Here is a 13,358-nt window from a genome sequence, read left to right as displayed (position 1 = left end):
ATGTAAAAGTAATTTACGTACAGTGAAAGAAAATTTTATTTACGTATGATAAATTTAAATGTAATTACTTTCAGTAAATGTAAAAAGTAATTTTGGAAGTGTAATTCAGTAATTATTATTTACAGAGACAGTACGTACATTTGAATAGTATTTATACGTACAAGAATACGTAAACAGTATGTACTCGTATAGAAATACGTATTGGATGTGTATTTATACAGTAATACATGAATAGTAAATACATGAATAGTACACAGTGGATACGTAAATCCGAAAATTGCTGAACAGTAACCGATTATTATTGTTTCGGCATTTAAAGGTTTACGAAACGTTTCTAAATTCTTTTCTTATCTTTTCAAGGTGATCGATAAATCAAGGAAATGAATTATCTTCGGAAATTGTGGAATTACGCTCGAGTCGATAAGGTGAGTAAAATCTCACATATTTACGAATCTACCCTTGTGGTGAATTCAAGATTTTTGCAAGAGTTTTAAATATTGAAATACGACATGTATATGATATAGTGGAATATATATATTTGTATAAATGATAAATAAGTACTTATATATAGTTTGCTATATTATATACTGTTATGAATTCATTGTGAATAGGTCATTTCGATGACGAGAATTATATTGAGCATGTGATTTAAATTGTACAATATGAGGTGTGATTATTGTACGTGGTTTTAACATGGTGTTTGTTAAAAATGTTGATTTCTCTTCAGACTTGATTTTTGTACAATATGATGTGAGATTATTGTACGTGATTTTAACATGGAGTTTGTTAAAACGTTTTGTCTTCAGACGAGTTTTGTCTTCGAATGAGTTTTTGTCTTCGGACGTGTTTATGAAATAACACATGTATATGATATAGTGGATTATATATATATATATTGTATAAATGGTAAATAGGTACATATATATATAGTTTGCTATATAATATACTGTTATGATTTTATCGTGATTATGTCATTTTAATGACGAGATTTATATATCGAACATGTGATTTTGATTTGTACAATATGAGGTGTGATTATTGTACATGATTTTGATTTGTACAATATGAGGTGTGATTATTGTACGTGAATTTAACATGGAGATTGTTAAAATGTTGATTGTCTTCAGACTTGATTTTTGGTACAATATGATGTAAGATTATTGTACGTGTTTGGCAAGTCGGAACCTAGCCTTTGGCCGGGCGAACGTTATGATACAGCTAGAGCTCTAGTCTGTCTGCCAGAGTACTGCATGTGAGGTAACGGGTGGTTATCGGCTCATGAGTACTCATATTGTTTTGGATGTTGGGTAGTAGGTGGTTACCCAATATCGGCGGTGTACTACGTGAGGGGTAACATATGTGTACCAGCGTTCATTAGTACCCATATTATAAATGTATTTGAGTAACCAGAAGGATTGCCTGATTTCTCATGAGCACTTTCATTTCATATATTTTTGGGACAACCAGATGTGCCGTCCATTGACTCATGAGTACATTTATATTTGTTGATTTGTGATTTTTCGTATATATTGATATGCGAATTATACTTTCATTTTACTCATACGAGCTATAAGCTTACCGGGTTTGTGTTTACAATCCCGGTGCACCAATTCAATGGTGTAGGAGATAATTCCGCAGGTGTTGACTAGTGGAGATTGAGAGACGACTCCGGAGTCTCGAAGTTATTCATTATCCTACTTGTGGTGTGGTTTTCATTTCAGAATTGTGTGTGAGAATTTGTGAGGATTTATTTGTGAGTTTTTTGAGAGATTGTGATGATTATTACATTTCCATTTTATGTAATGCTGAATTATAAATTTAGTTTGTAATAATTGGTTTTCTGAGTTGTATTGAGAACTCAGTGATGATCCGCTGTGCATTTAAAATGATTTCGATTTGTTGAGATTGTTTTGGTGTTTCACGACTTTAAAATTTTGAGTTTTTAAGCTCGAAATTTTGGGGTCGTTACAGAAACAATCGATTTGGGCAACATGAAGTATCCAAAGGCTAGTTTGGTGGCTCCTCTGTTCTATCTAGCCGGAAAGTTTAATACGGTGCGAGCTGCACCTTTTAACGCCTTTAGAGAAGCCATAAGGTCTATGTGGCGCTTGAGTGCTCCAATGGAGATCCAGGTCTGTGGTAATCGATATCTATTCACCTTTTCACTATATGAAGGATGTGAATTGTGTGAACCAAGGTGATCCTTTGGGTTTCCAACGTGTCATGATCCTCTTGAATGATTATGACGGATTTTCTGACATCATGGCTGTTCCACTCGATTTCGTGTGGATTTGGGTGGATGTGAAGAACCTGTCCACGGCCTTGCATACCTCGACGGCGATTCAAAGGGTGGGGGAGACTATTGGCCCTGTTTTGAAGATTGATACCCATAATTTCCATCGTGGGGTGGTTAGGGTTTCTCTCCCTCTAAATCACCATGTGCGAGTGGAGTGTCGTATATGCATCTCGTCGGAGGAAGGAGATGTAATCACAGTGATCTTTCGTTATGAAAGGCTGCTTGGTCGTTGTCGTACTTGTATGATGATCAACCATGGGGATTAGAGAAGTGTGGCCTCCATGGATTGAAGATTAGGCCGACTAACCTATCACCAACCAAGTTAGGGCTTACTGCAACGGCTATAGGGGTGATAGGTGTACGTCAATCTCTGGTGAAGCTTGGCCAGCCTCGTGGCTGCCGCAACAAGAAGGGCTCTGTTCACCGGCAATTGGAGTTGGAAGACTCAACGGAGATGGAGATGACATTGGCATCATTTGTGAGGACTGTCAATCCAAAAAAAAGGAGAAAGAGGCTGCTGAGACCGAGGAAGAGATGGAGCCGGCGGAGGACATGGCGTCGGGCTCGGAGGATAATGAGGATGCTAGCCTCCAAGGGGAGGCGGAGGGCAAGTGATCTTGTAGCTACACCATGAAAGATCATCTCTCTTTTTTTTACATTTTCGATCATTTCTTTAATGAGAGTACGCAATTGATGCCCTTGGCTCGATTTGTTGGCTTCATCTTACATTTAGATTAAAGAGAGTTACATGCTTTAGCTTTGCTTAAGTGTTTTTCCGTTTTCTTTTTTTCAGACTTCGATTTGTTTAATAAGCGCGTTTTTGCGCAGTTTCATTAACTTTCTTAGGTTTTAGCTTGTATGAGAAGTGGTCTATCACCTTTTATATTTGATCCATGTGACCGTGTGTTACACCCTCGCTAATGCTATAGGCAGGGGCACGCAGGGCATGGTTTCACCTTGCACCTTGTCCATGCGTGAGAAGCTTAAAGCAGGGAGTATGAGCATAGGAACAAGACGGAGAACAAGTGCAGACCCGTGCCGAGCTATTAGCCTCGGTGGCAGACATGCAGATTAGCCTCGCTAGCAGGCAGGCATATTAGCCTCACCAGTAACAGCACAGGCAGACTGAGACCCAAAGGCAACACAGACCCAGGCAAAGATGACCTGAAAGCAACGTAGATCCATGCAGGGATATTAGCCTCGCCAGCAGCAGCAGTGGCGGAGGGCAGTGCAGGCAGATTAGCCTCACCAAACAGTTGCAGACCGTGCATGCAGTTAGCCTTGTTAGTAGGCAGTTGCGGGGATATTAGCCTCATCAGCAGGGGCAGTTGCAAAGCAAGAATAATGACAGTTACCTAGGCAGTTATAGGGTCTTTATGAGAGGTTACTTGGCTGCTTAGTGGGCTGTTATTCAGGGGCAGTTGGCGCATGTTGAGAGGGGGTTATGCAAGGGCAGTTGGTGCACGATTTCAGGGGCAGTTGCATGCCTTGGCAAAGCATGCAAGCCTGCCACCTGGTCTTGACAGTTAATATACCTAGTAGTGGGGGTTGTCCACTACACCTAGAATAATGGCATGCATGACATGTGTCCTACGGAAGTTGGGGATGTTAACTTCCATGCTGGTCAGTAGGTTTAAATAGCTTGTAGGTGAAAGCATGACACTTTGGGGGAAGAAACACTTGTAAAGATCCATGCTATATTTTTAGGTTGTACTTTGAATTCCACTAGGTAGCACAGACACGTGCTCATGGCACCGTATTGACTTTGGACACGGCCCGGACACGCGAGTATTTGAATCGGACACGCTCCAACTCATAATAAAAGTGAAAGTGTTTATGGTGAGAATCGAACATTGGTCATCCAAGGCACTCAACAACTTCTCAACCATTCCAACAGATTCAGTTTTTGTTATAATTATGCACTCTTTAATATATATATATATATATATAAGAAGATAAATTCGTGATAAAAATAAGAATGCTTGTGGTGTAATTCGAACCTTGGTTATCCAAGGTACTTATCAAGTCATTAGCCATTCTAACAAGTTATGTTTTCATCATTTTAATGCACACTTTGACATATATATACATCTAAAATTCTAAATACTTTCAAATTTATAAAATAATTTTTTTAATAAATATATATATATTAAAAATAAGATTTAATTAACGTGTCCACCACGTGTTCGTGTCCAAAAACAAATTCTATATGCCGTGTCTACGTATCGAATAGTGTCCAATACGGACACTCGTGTCCGTGTCCGTGCTACTTAGGAATTCCATAAATGAGAAAAGGAGCAATAGTTCCACAAATCTGAGTGTGTGTGTTTGCATAATCCTGACCCCCGCACAATTAGGAAACACTTGTGTGTAAAGTGACTTGTGAGTTGGGAGTTAATCGTATAGATTCCACTACGTAGAAGGAAGGATGGCTGGGTTTGATAACCCTAGCACCATCACAGGTAGAAGGCAGGTGAGAAAAATTAACTTGTGCACGGTTGGCATATATCATACGTGATACTTGTGACAATTTGGTATCAGAGCTGCCGTTAAGGGGTTAATATTTGTGTACGGTGACCGGCAAGGACGTGCACTCACACGGAACTGATATATGAGTGTGGAGGGGTTGGCTTAATGGAAACCGAGAAACACTAAGGCCCCAAAAGGAGTTGGCTTAGTGGAAACCAAGAAACACTGAGGTTCCTTAGTTTTGGAGCTAGTGGCAACCAACAACACTAGACTCAGTATAGTAAGGTGAAAACGGCGGCACACCAAGACTATTGCATACCGCTCGCAGGCAAAGGAAGCTCGCGGAGAGATTAGTTTAGTGGAAATCGAGACACACTAAGGTCCCATAATTTGGTGCAAGACGACATCAACATTAGTAGCAGCAGTTAGTGGAAACCGAGACACACTAAAGGCAGCGAAGCAGCGCAAGGCCGACAACGGCGTGCGGAAGAGCTTAGTGGAAACCGAGAAATACTAGGACTCAATAAGACAAGTGGTGGAAACCGAGACACACCATAAATCAGTAAAGAGTTGCAGAATCAGTCCCGGATCGCGATTGTTTCAAATAGGAGCAATGACCGGTGACACTTTGAAGGATCGCATTGCAAGATTCGATGACTTCCTCGGCGCGCCACAAGGAGACAGAGTTGTTAGTCTCGCAGTACAGGTTGAACACTTGAGGACTGAGGTGATAAAATTGCGGGAAGCTTTCACACAACATGTAGCAGATTTGGAAGAAAAGTCAAAAGATATGTATCCTGATCTCATACCTTTGTCGAACGCAATAAAGGCTAAATTGGCGGATATAGAAGAGAACATGGCCTTGGTGAAAAGTGCTACAGCCAATGGCAGGCTCAACATTGACGGAGGTGTCAAGCCAAAGATCAAAGTACATGAGCCTAAGATGTTCAAGGAAGAAAGAAATGCCAAGGATTTGGAGAATTTCATATGGGACTTGGAGCAATACTTTAGAAGTTCTCTCATTCCGGAAGCGGAGAAGGCTACAATGGCTTCAATGTATCTAGAAGGAGACGCAAAGCTTTAGTGGCGTACAAAGATGCAAGATGCGGAGCAAAGTGAGGAAGTGCAAACCATTGAGACATGGGATGTAGTGAAAAGGGAACTACGAAGTCAATTTTTGCCATGCAACTCGGCATGGGTGGCTCGTGAATCTTTAAGGAACTTGAAGATGGGTTCTTCAGTTCGGGCATATGTCAAGGAGTTTTTCTCGATAATGCTTGATATTAACAACATGGTAGAAGAGGATAAGTTGCTTAGCTTCATGGCCGGATTACAACCTTGGGCAAAGAATGAATTGCGGAGGCAAAATGTGGTAGATCTATAGTCGGCGTTGGTTGCAACTGAACGCTTGCTTGACTTTCAGACAAGCAGCATGTTTTCAGACAAAGGGACTGAGAAGAACAAGAAGAAAAAGGGTAGTTACAAACCCCACACTCAGATCACTCAACAAGGAGGCAGTTCGAAGGCAACTTCTACCCATAACTTCCACCGAAGTAGGGAGAATTTCGATTGTTTCCTATGTCAAGGGCCACATAAAGCCAGGGATTGCCCAGCGAAAGCAAACTTATCGGCTTTGCTTGCATTGGAACAGGGTTCCAATGAATCTGAAATTGTTGGAGAACAAGAAGCAAACATAAGTTCCATGGTTTTGTTAAATGCATTGTGCATAGAAGAAGGAGCAGTTGATCTCATGGAAGACCCCAAGATCAGCGAGTACACCTTTATCAAGTATGTAGGAGCAAAGAATGACAAGAGTGCACAAGGAGTTGATGCAATGGCTGCGAAGGACCGGGATGCACAACAAGAGACTGATGCAATGGTTGCAAATGAACATGTTGCACAAGGAAATGAAGCAATGGCTGCAAAGGAACAGGTTGCTCATATAGAAGAGACAATGGCTGCAACGGACCAGGTTGTTCTCGAAGAAGGCTTGGAGATGGATGTTGCACCCAAGCACATTGAAATGAAGCTTGAAACCAAAGGCAATGTATGACCTAGGTCGGGAGAAGCTGAAGAAAAGAAAAAGGAGTCGCGGAATGACATCCTTGAAGAAAAAATTCAGAACTCGTCGGAGAGGCTAACCGAGGAGGAACAAGAGACTTAGGCAGACTTCACCAACACTTTAGCAGGATGGGATAGCAAGGAAGCTGCAGCCAAGGAGTTCGAGGGTGAAGACAAGTCAGTGCCTATGGAGATTGACAACCCCTTGGCAACGAGGGCGTTGCCAAATTCTAGTGGGGGTGGTTTGTTATACCCTCGCTAATGCTATAGGCAGGAGCGCGCATGGCATGGTTTCACCTTGCACCTTGTCCATGCGTGAGAAGCTTAAAGCATGGAGTATGAGCATAGGAACAAGACGGAGAACAAGTGCAGACCCGTGCGGAGCTATTAGCCTCCCTAGCAATGAGGCTAGCCTCAGTGACAGACAGGCAGATTAGCCTCGATAGCAGGCAGGCATATTAGCCTCATCAGTAACAGCGCAGGCAGACTGAGACCCGAAGGCAACACAGACCCAGGCAAGGTTGACCCGAAGGCGACGCAGATGCGTGCAGGGATATTAGCCTCGCCAGCAGCAGCAGTGGCGGAGGGAAGTGCAGGCAGATTAGCCTCACCAGGCAGTTGCAGACCGTGCAGGCAGTTAGCCTTGTTAGCAGGCGGTTGCGGGGATATTAGCCTCATCAATAGGGGCAGTTGCAAAGCAAGGATAATGGCAGTTACTTAAACAGTTACAGGGGCTTTATGGGTGGTTACTTAGCTGCTTAGTGGGCGGTTATTCAGGGGCAGTTGGCGCATGTTGAGAGGGGGTTATTCAAGGGCAGTTGGTGCACGATTTCAGGGGCAGTTACTTTGGCAGTTGCATGCCTTGGCAAATGTGTGTGTGTGTGTGTGTGTGTGTGTGTGTGTGTGTGTGTGTGTGTGTGTGTGTTTGCATGATCCTGACCCCCGCACAATTGGGAAACACTTGTGTGTATAGTGACTTGTGAGTTGGGAGTTAATCGCTCATAAGGGTAAACAAAACGTAGAGATTCTACTGCGTAGAAAGAAAGCTGGCTGGGATTGATCACCTTAGCGCCATCATAGGTAGAAGGCAGGCGAGAAAAATTAGCTTGTGCACGGTTGACATATATCACATGTGATACCTATGACACCGTGCATGACCGGGGGTTTGATATAGGGGAGGCTATTGCATTTTTGCTAGTAGCTTGAGAGAAATTGAATGAAGAGGCTCTTTGGAATTCAGCACACGAATTATGAACAATTAGAGACATGTAACAAATACTGGCATTCAATTGATAAATACTTCACATACAGACTTCAAAAGCACTAATTTTAATTCTACAGTTTGCATACATATGTATTTCATGATCGAAATACACAATAAAAAGAGCAGCCGATACACCCGAAAGATCTACAAGCACTGCCACTGCCAGGACTATCCGAAATTGATAAACCAGCAGGGGAAAATGTAGCAACATCTTAGTAGGCCATCTACAACATACTATCTGTCCTTGCTGGCAGCCTTCGGAAAAAGTTGACTGGGGCTGATGGCATCTTATGCCTAAACCTGGGGTGCCTCAGGAAGTAAAACCCACCTAAAAGAACCAAAACCTGGAAGGGTGTCACATATAACACAATAGCAGCCACAAGACAGAATGTGATGAACAGCATAGTGGCACGAGGATCCCGCCAGCTGAGTAGTGACTGAATCCGTTCCCCTTGAGTTGCAACATCACCCACAACAGTTTGAATTCTTCCTGCAACACTCCTTAAGCGATCATACCTCATCCGAACTATATCTGTACCCCGAGTCGTTGGAAATGTGTCAAATTCTTCATCAAGCTCATCTGGGTGCACGGCATCTGCATATGAGATCCTTGTGTTCATGTGAGGAGGGTACCTTGGGCGATAACGGAAGTTCCAAATGCCGATCAGACACATGTAGAGGAACACAGTTGGCAAGATCAGTTCAGGAAAGCACACAAGCATCACAAAGAGAACATGTACAAGTGCTGTTGTGATGGGGTTTCTCCACATGCATACTTCTCCAAACCATTTTCCAACAGCAAACAATCCTGCAAAAACGGTCATCAGTCTGAAAAAGTTTGCCTTGCTTCGCCTCATGCTCCAAAGATGAGAGTCTGCATCAGACATGTATTCCACCACTTCCTTCCTGAGTGGCGGTTCTGCCCGACTAAGCCGAGCTGCAACTATGTTGACAGCTTGGTGACGTAACATGTCTTGCTGCATCACAGTCAATGGCCTTACATAGTGCATCTTCGGCAAAAGAGGCCTAGAGTATTTGAACATCATGTTGACCAGTGATGTGCATGAAAATCTTATTGCAAGATGCAATTCACCCATCTTCTTGACACCTGAAGGGTGAAGGACTAGTAGTGGATAAGAGTGTGTGTAGACGCGACCAGTCTCAAGGGTAGACATACGAATCCTGACCTTGCCAATCTTCACATCTCTGTGACCATTTGAACTACCAAGAATCTGAGTGTTATCGAAAACCCCCACTGTGAGAACAGTTGCAGGATCAAATACCTCCCAAGTGTACTGCTCATTGTACTTTGGGCTTAGACTGTTATTTATGGTTCGAGTGCGAACCCATTTGTGCCCATACTTTGCTACGCAATATGTATCTGCTGTGCCCTTCCCATCCCTTGTTTTCATTGGGTGCAGACCATCAGCATTTAAAATTCCGAGCTCCAAGACTCCAATAGATGGCTTCCAGAGCGGCTTAGCTGTTGGTCGAAGGTCACTACTATAGTGAGTAGACTCATCAAGCACATGATAACCTCCATCAAGACAAACCCGAAGATGGATTCTGCTAGAGAACTTATCTTTTTCTTTATCTTTCTTCCGCTGCTCACCCTCCAGCTCCAGGGCATCTGACATATGTTTTTCAAGGTTATACCACCTCCCACGGATATTTCGATCATCGGCTCGCCTCTCAACAGTGTTCAATGGTATGGCAACCCTTCCTAAGGTCTCATCTTTGTTGGGACCAACTCGATCTTCAATTGAAATAATCAGATGGTCATCAAATGGTTCGGCAGCAACAAACATCAAGTCCTCATTCCACATTGGGTTCAGAACTCGACTTTGAACTGTTTTTGTCTTTAGGACCTGATTACCGATCTGTACTTTTGCATATGCATCTGGGAACCGAGACCTCTCAGATATAATCAAGTCTTGTGCCTCAATTACATTTACCCGGACATACCATAATCTTGGTGAATGGTAAACTTTTGAGCGTGAATGCGCATAACTAGCTGAAGAATTATCATCCGGACCAATTGCATCAGAGTGCCATGCATCTGGAAAAGCTTCATCAGCTTGTGTGCCATACCATACAGCAAGCATTAGTTCCCCATTCCTCTTCTCCCCTTTCTTGTTTTCAATCCTGTACCATTCTGGAGCCAATGGACTATCAGGTGGAACTCGTGTAGGAACTTCATGGAGATCAAAGCGCACAAACCCAACATAATCATCTTTCACGAGATCCTTGTCTTTGACCACAACCTCCAATGTGTGAGCTTGTAAATTGTCCTTAGCAAAGGCAAAGACCTCATTCCATTCAGGGTTCTTCTGCTTCTCAAAATGCTTTGTCACTCCTTTGTAGTTCCCTATTTTTACTTCAACATATGGATCAAGGCTTCCTGTAACATCCATGGTGGGAAGGTCGCGAGCTTTCACAACTCGTACAAAGAGGTATTGCATCTTCTCAACAAGGTCATAGGTACTGGATGGATTGTTGCTACGTATAACCCGTCCACCAACAATTTGCCCCCCTCCAAGGAAAGGACTCGTCTCTTTAAGCATATAATCAGAAGGTTGAGATGATGGACCTGAGTACATGCGAACTTGAGGTCCTTGTGGTTCAGACCTCATCTCCTGCATCCCATAGTTCACTGATGGCTGGATAGCCGCTGAAGGAATATTCTGCTGCTGTGCTAGACTAGGATTTGGAAGGTGACGAAATGTGTGTCTCGAATCAGCTCTGTCATCAGAGAATGGATTTGGGACAACACTTGGAACTTGTTGCAAGGGTGCTTGACCATGTGTGCGGCGTGAACCTCTATCCATTGAAGAGTCCATCGCTGGCAGTGGATTTAAGGATCTAATAGATGGATCATCAGTAACAAATACTTTGAGGCCAAGCTCTCCTTTTGCACGTGAGAAAAGGTTTTTCTTTTCCAAAGGATAGTGCAGGACACAAGCATCAGAGTATGGAACAAATGATGTCCCAGTTAAACAAACCTTCCCCAGGCATGATTTGGAGTTGGCTTTACCATGGTTGTAAACACAGGCTTCAAGACTCATGTTAGAAAGGTCATTCGGATCAGAAACATTGAAGTAAAAGGTTTCATTCCAGACAGGATTGAGATCTCTTTCTTTTACAGTGGTTCGAAATCTCTGATGATCAAAATGAAGCTCCACAAAGGCGCTAGCAGATCCATCTTTGGGAATGAGGTCATGGGCAGCCACAACCTCAACCCCTAACTTGAGGTTACTCATGGCTTAGATACAATTGAAGCAAATCAAGGGAAGAATATATATTTAGCTGCTTGCAGGGACTGGCAAGATGAATAGAACCTGAGAACCCACAAAAACAAAGAGGTTCAAATTATATATATGATATGCAAAACACTCAAAGTAGAAAAAGAAGAGTCATGAAACAACTCACATAGATAAAATCATTTTAACAGAATTGTTTAGGTTACCTCAATTTACTACCTAATAAACGTATACTCAGGAGAACTTCTTTCATATCATCCCATATTTGTTCCCTTTGAAAATCTAATTTCATTCGTTAGGTGTTTCTGAACAGAACACATGTGTTGTTAAGGGAAAAGGGACGAATACATTGTACACTGTAAGTACAGAGATCAGCACTAATATGAAATCAGAAAATGCTTCAATCTTTTAGCTTCCTATTAAGCTTATGATCTACAACAGAATATGAAAACAGAATAAAAGGAGTGACGAGCAGAAAACGGCTTGACCTTTCTAAGATTCATCAACATCCAAATTCTCATTCCATCAGTGACAAAAAGGGGGGCAAAAACATACAGAATCTTCCTTTATTCCCTCTCTTTGTCCAGTTTTCTCAGCAAAAATTAATAAATCTCAACACAGGTTCCTTGCTATGTTCTTTGAGATTACTTCAAACTATTTGTAAAGTCAGGTCTTTAAAGTTATGGTATATACCCTGCCTTTCTGTTCACCTAAAGTTAATGCAAGCAAAATAGTTCAGCCGGAATCCCACATAAAACCCAATACTTTTTTTATCAGATACTAAAAATTTGGTCAACGATTACTAGGAACTTCATGTAATAAAAAGCTTTTACATTCAAAAAACCAATTACCCAGCTAAAAGAGGAATCATAAAGATAACTTTTTTAAGTAAAAAACCAGACAAAGATTAAACCTTTTTATCTGATAATTCTCAAATTTAAGCAAGTAAAAGAAAACCCAGATGAGAGCACCTCCCCTTTTGACCAAACTTCACCTCCAAACCCCAAAGCTCTCAACTTTCCTCAATGGTCAAACACCTATTCAGCTCAAACAACCATAACACACAACAGCAAAGCAAAACACCCAATATAACATGTGCAAAGGCAGTTTGAAAAGATGAACACTCACCTTCTTTTGGAGCTTGACAGGTTTGAGTTCAGAAAAGGTCACAGCTTTGAGATAGAAACCCAACAACACAGAGACCAAGAGAAGTTTATAGGGGGTGGTAGTATTTCTGGGATGGTTCCAAAGAGAGAGAAGAAGAAGAGAGAGAGAGAGTCGTCGAAAACGAGTTAAATGAATAAATGGTTGTGATTGGTGTTTTACATAGAAAGAAGGGTGGGGGGTCTACTAGGCTCTGTGTTGAAGGACGACTCTGACTCTCTCTCTGAGTCGCTGCGTTGTATTTTTAGCTTGGTGCATAGAGAAAGACCAGTAGTCATTGCTCCGTTTTCTGAGTGCGGTTTTTACAGGGACAGACGATCTATGTGACACGTGGCTTTCACCAACTTATTTCTTGGCTGTTTTCGAGTTTTCAAAAATTTGAGGATTATCTATCTATCTAATAAACTTGTAGGTTAAGCATAAGCAAAAGTTTATTCGAAGGTCTCTGCATGGTGAGTTGTTGTGTGTTGGCTATTTTAAATGACTATCGAGTTCAAATGATATTGACATGGTGATGAAGTGGTGGCATTGGTAAAAATTGGATAAAAATACCCTCAATTTGTTAATTAGAATTGTCGCAATTCTGAATAATTGGCATGATTTGGAAATGGGAAGACATTAGTATTGTTATAAAACAGTGGTCAAATTGTAACCAAGTTGACTTAACAAACAAGAATTGTGTTTCGCTTCAAAATGAAGGATAGAATATTGGTGCTTGTTGGGATAAACAAGGGAGAAGAAGCAATTATTGTAGATTGTTTTGGGGGCCTTGAAACAATTGTAGTCAAATTCATTATCATTTGAAGCAAGATAAGAGAATACGTATGTAGCAATTAGCCAGACT

General features: G+C 41.8%; 1 protein-coding gene across 1 annotated transcript; it reads right to left on the bottom strand.

Annotated features, from left to right (window-relative positions):
• Nucleotides 1–8,089: 8,089 nt before the first annotated feature.
• On the bottom strand, nt 8,090–12,633 carry LOC126801626 (FT-interacting protein 3-like). The gene is made up of 2 exons (XM_050529045.1): nt 12,479–12,633; nt 8,090–11,428 (listed from the first exon to the last, which is right to left on the bottom strand). The coding sequence occupies exon 2, from the start codon at nt 11,348–11,350 to the stop codon at nt 8,315–8,317; it is 3,036 nt and encodes a 1,011-aa protein (XP_050385002.1). The 5' UTR covers nt 11,351–11,428; nt 12,479–12,633; the 3' UTR covers nt 8,090–8,314.
• Between the last annotated feature and the right edge of the window lie 725 nt (nt 12,634–13,358).

The sequence above is a fragment of the Argentina anserina genome, chromosome 7 (genome assembly GCF_933775445.1).
Source record: "Argentina anserina chromosome 7, drPotAnse1.1, whole genome shotgun sequence".
NCBI lineage: Eukaryota > Viridiplantae > Streptophyta > Magnoliopsida > Rosales > Rosaceae > Argentina > Argentina anserina.
The sequence above is the reverse complement of the archived record's forward strand: the minus strand, read 5'-3'. Positions and strand labels throughout refer to the sequence as shown.

Coding starts and splice junctions, on each gene's coding strand:
- LOC126801626 (XM_050529045.1), bottom strand. CDS start 11,350: ATGAGTAACCTCAAGTTAGGGGTTGAGGTTGTGGCTGCCCATGACCTC.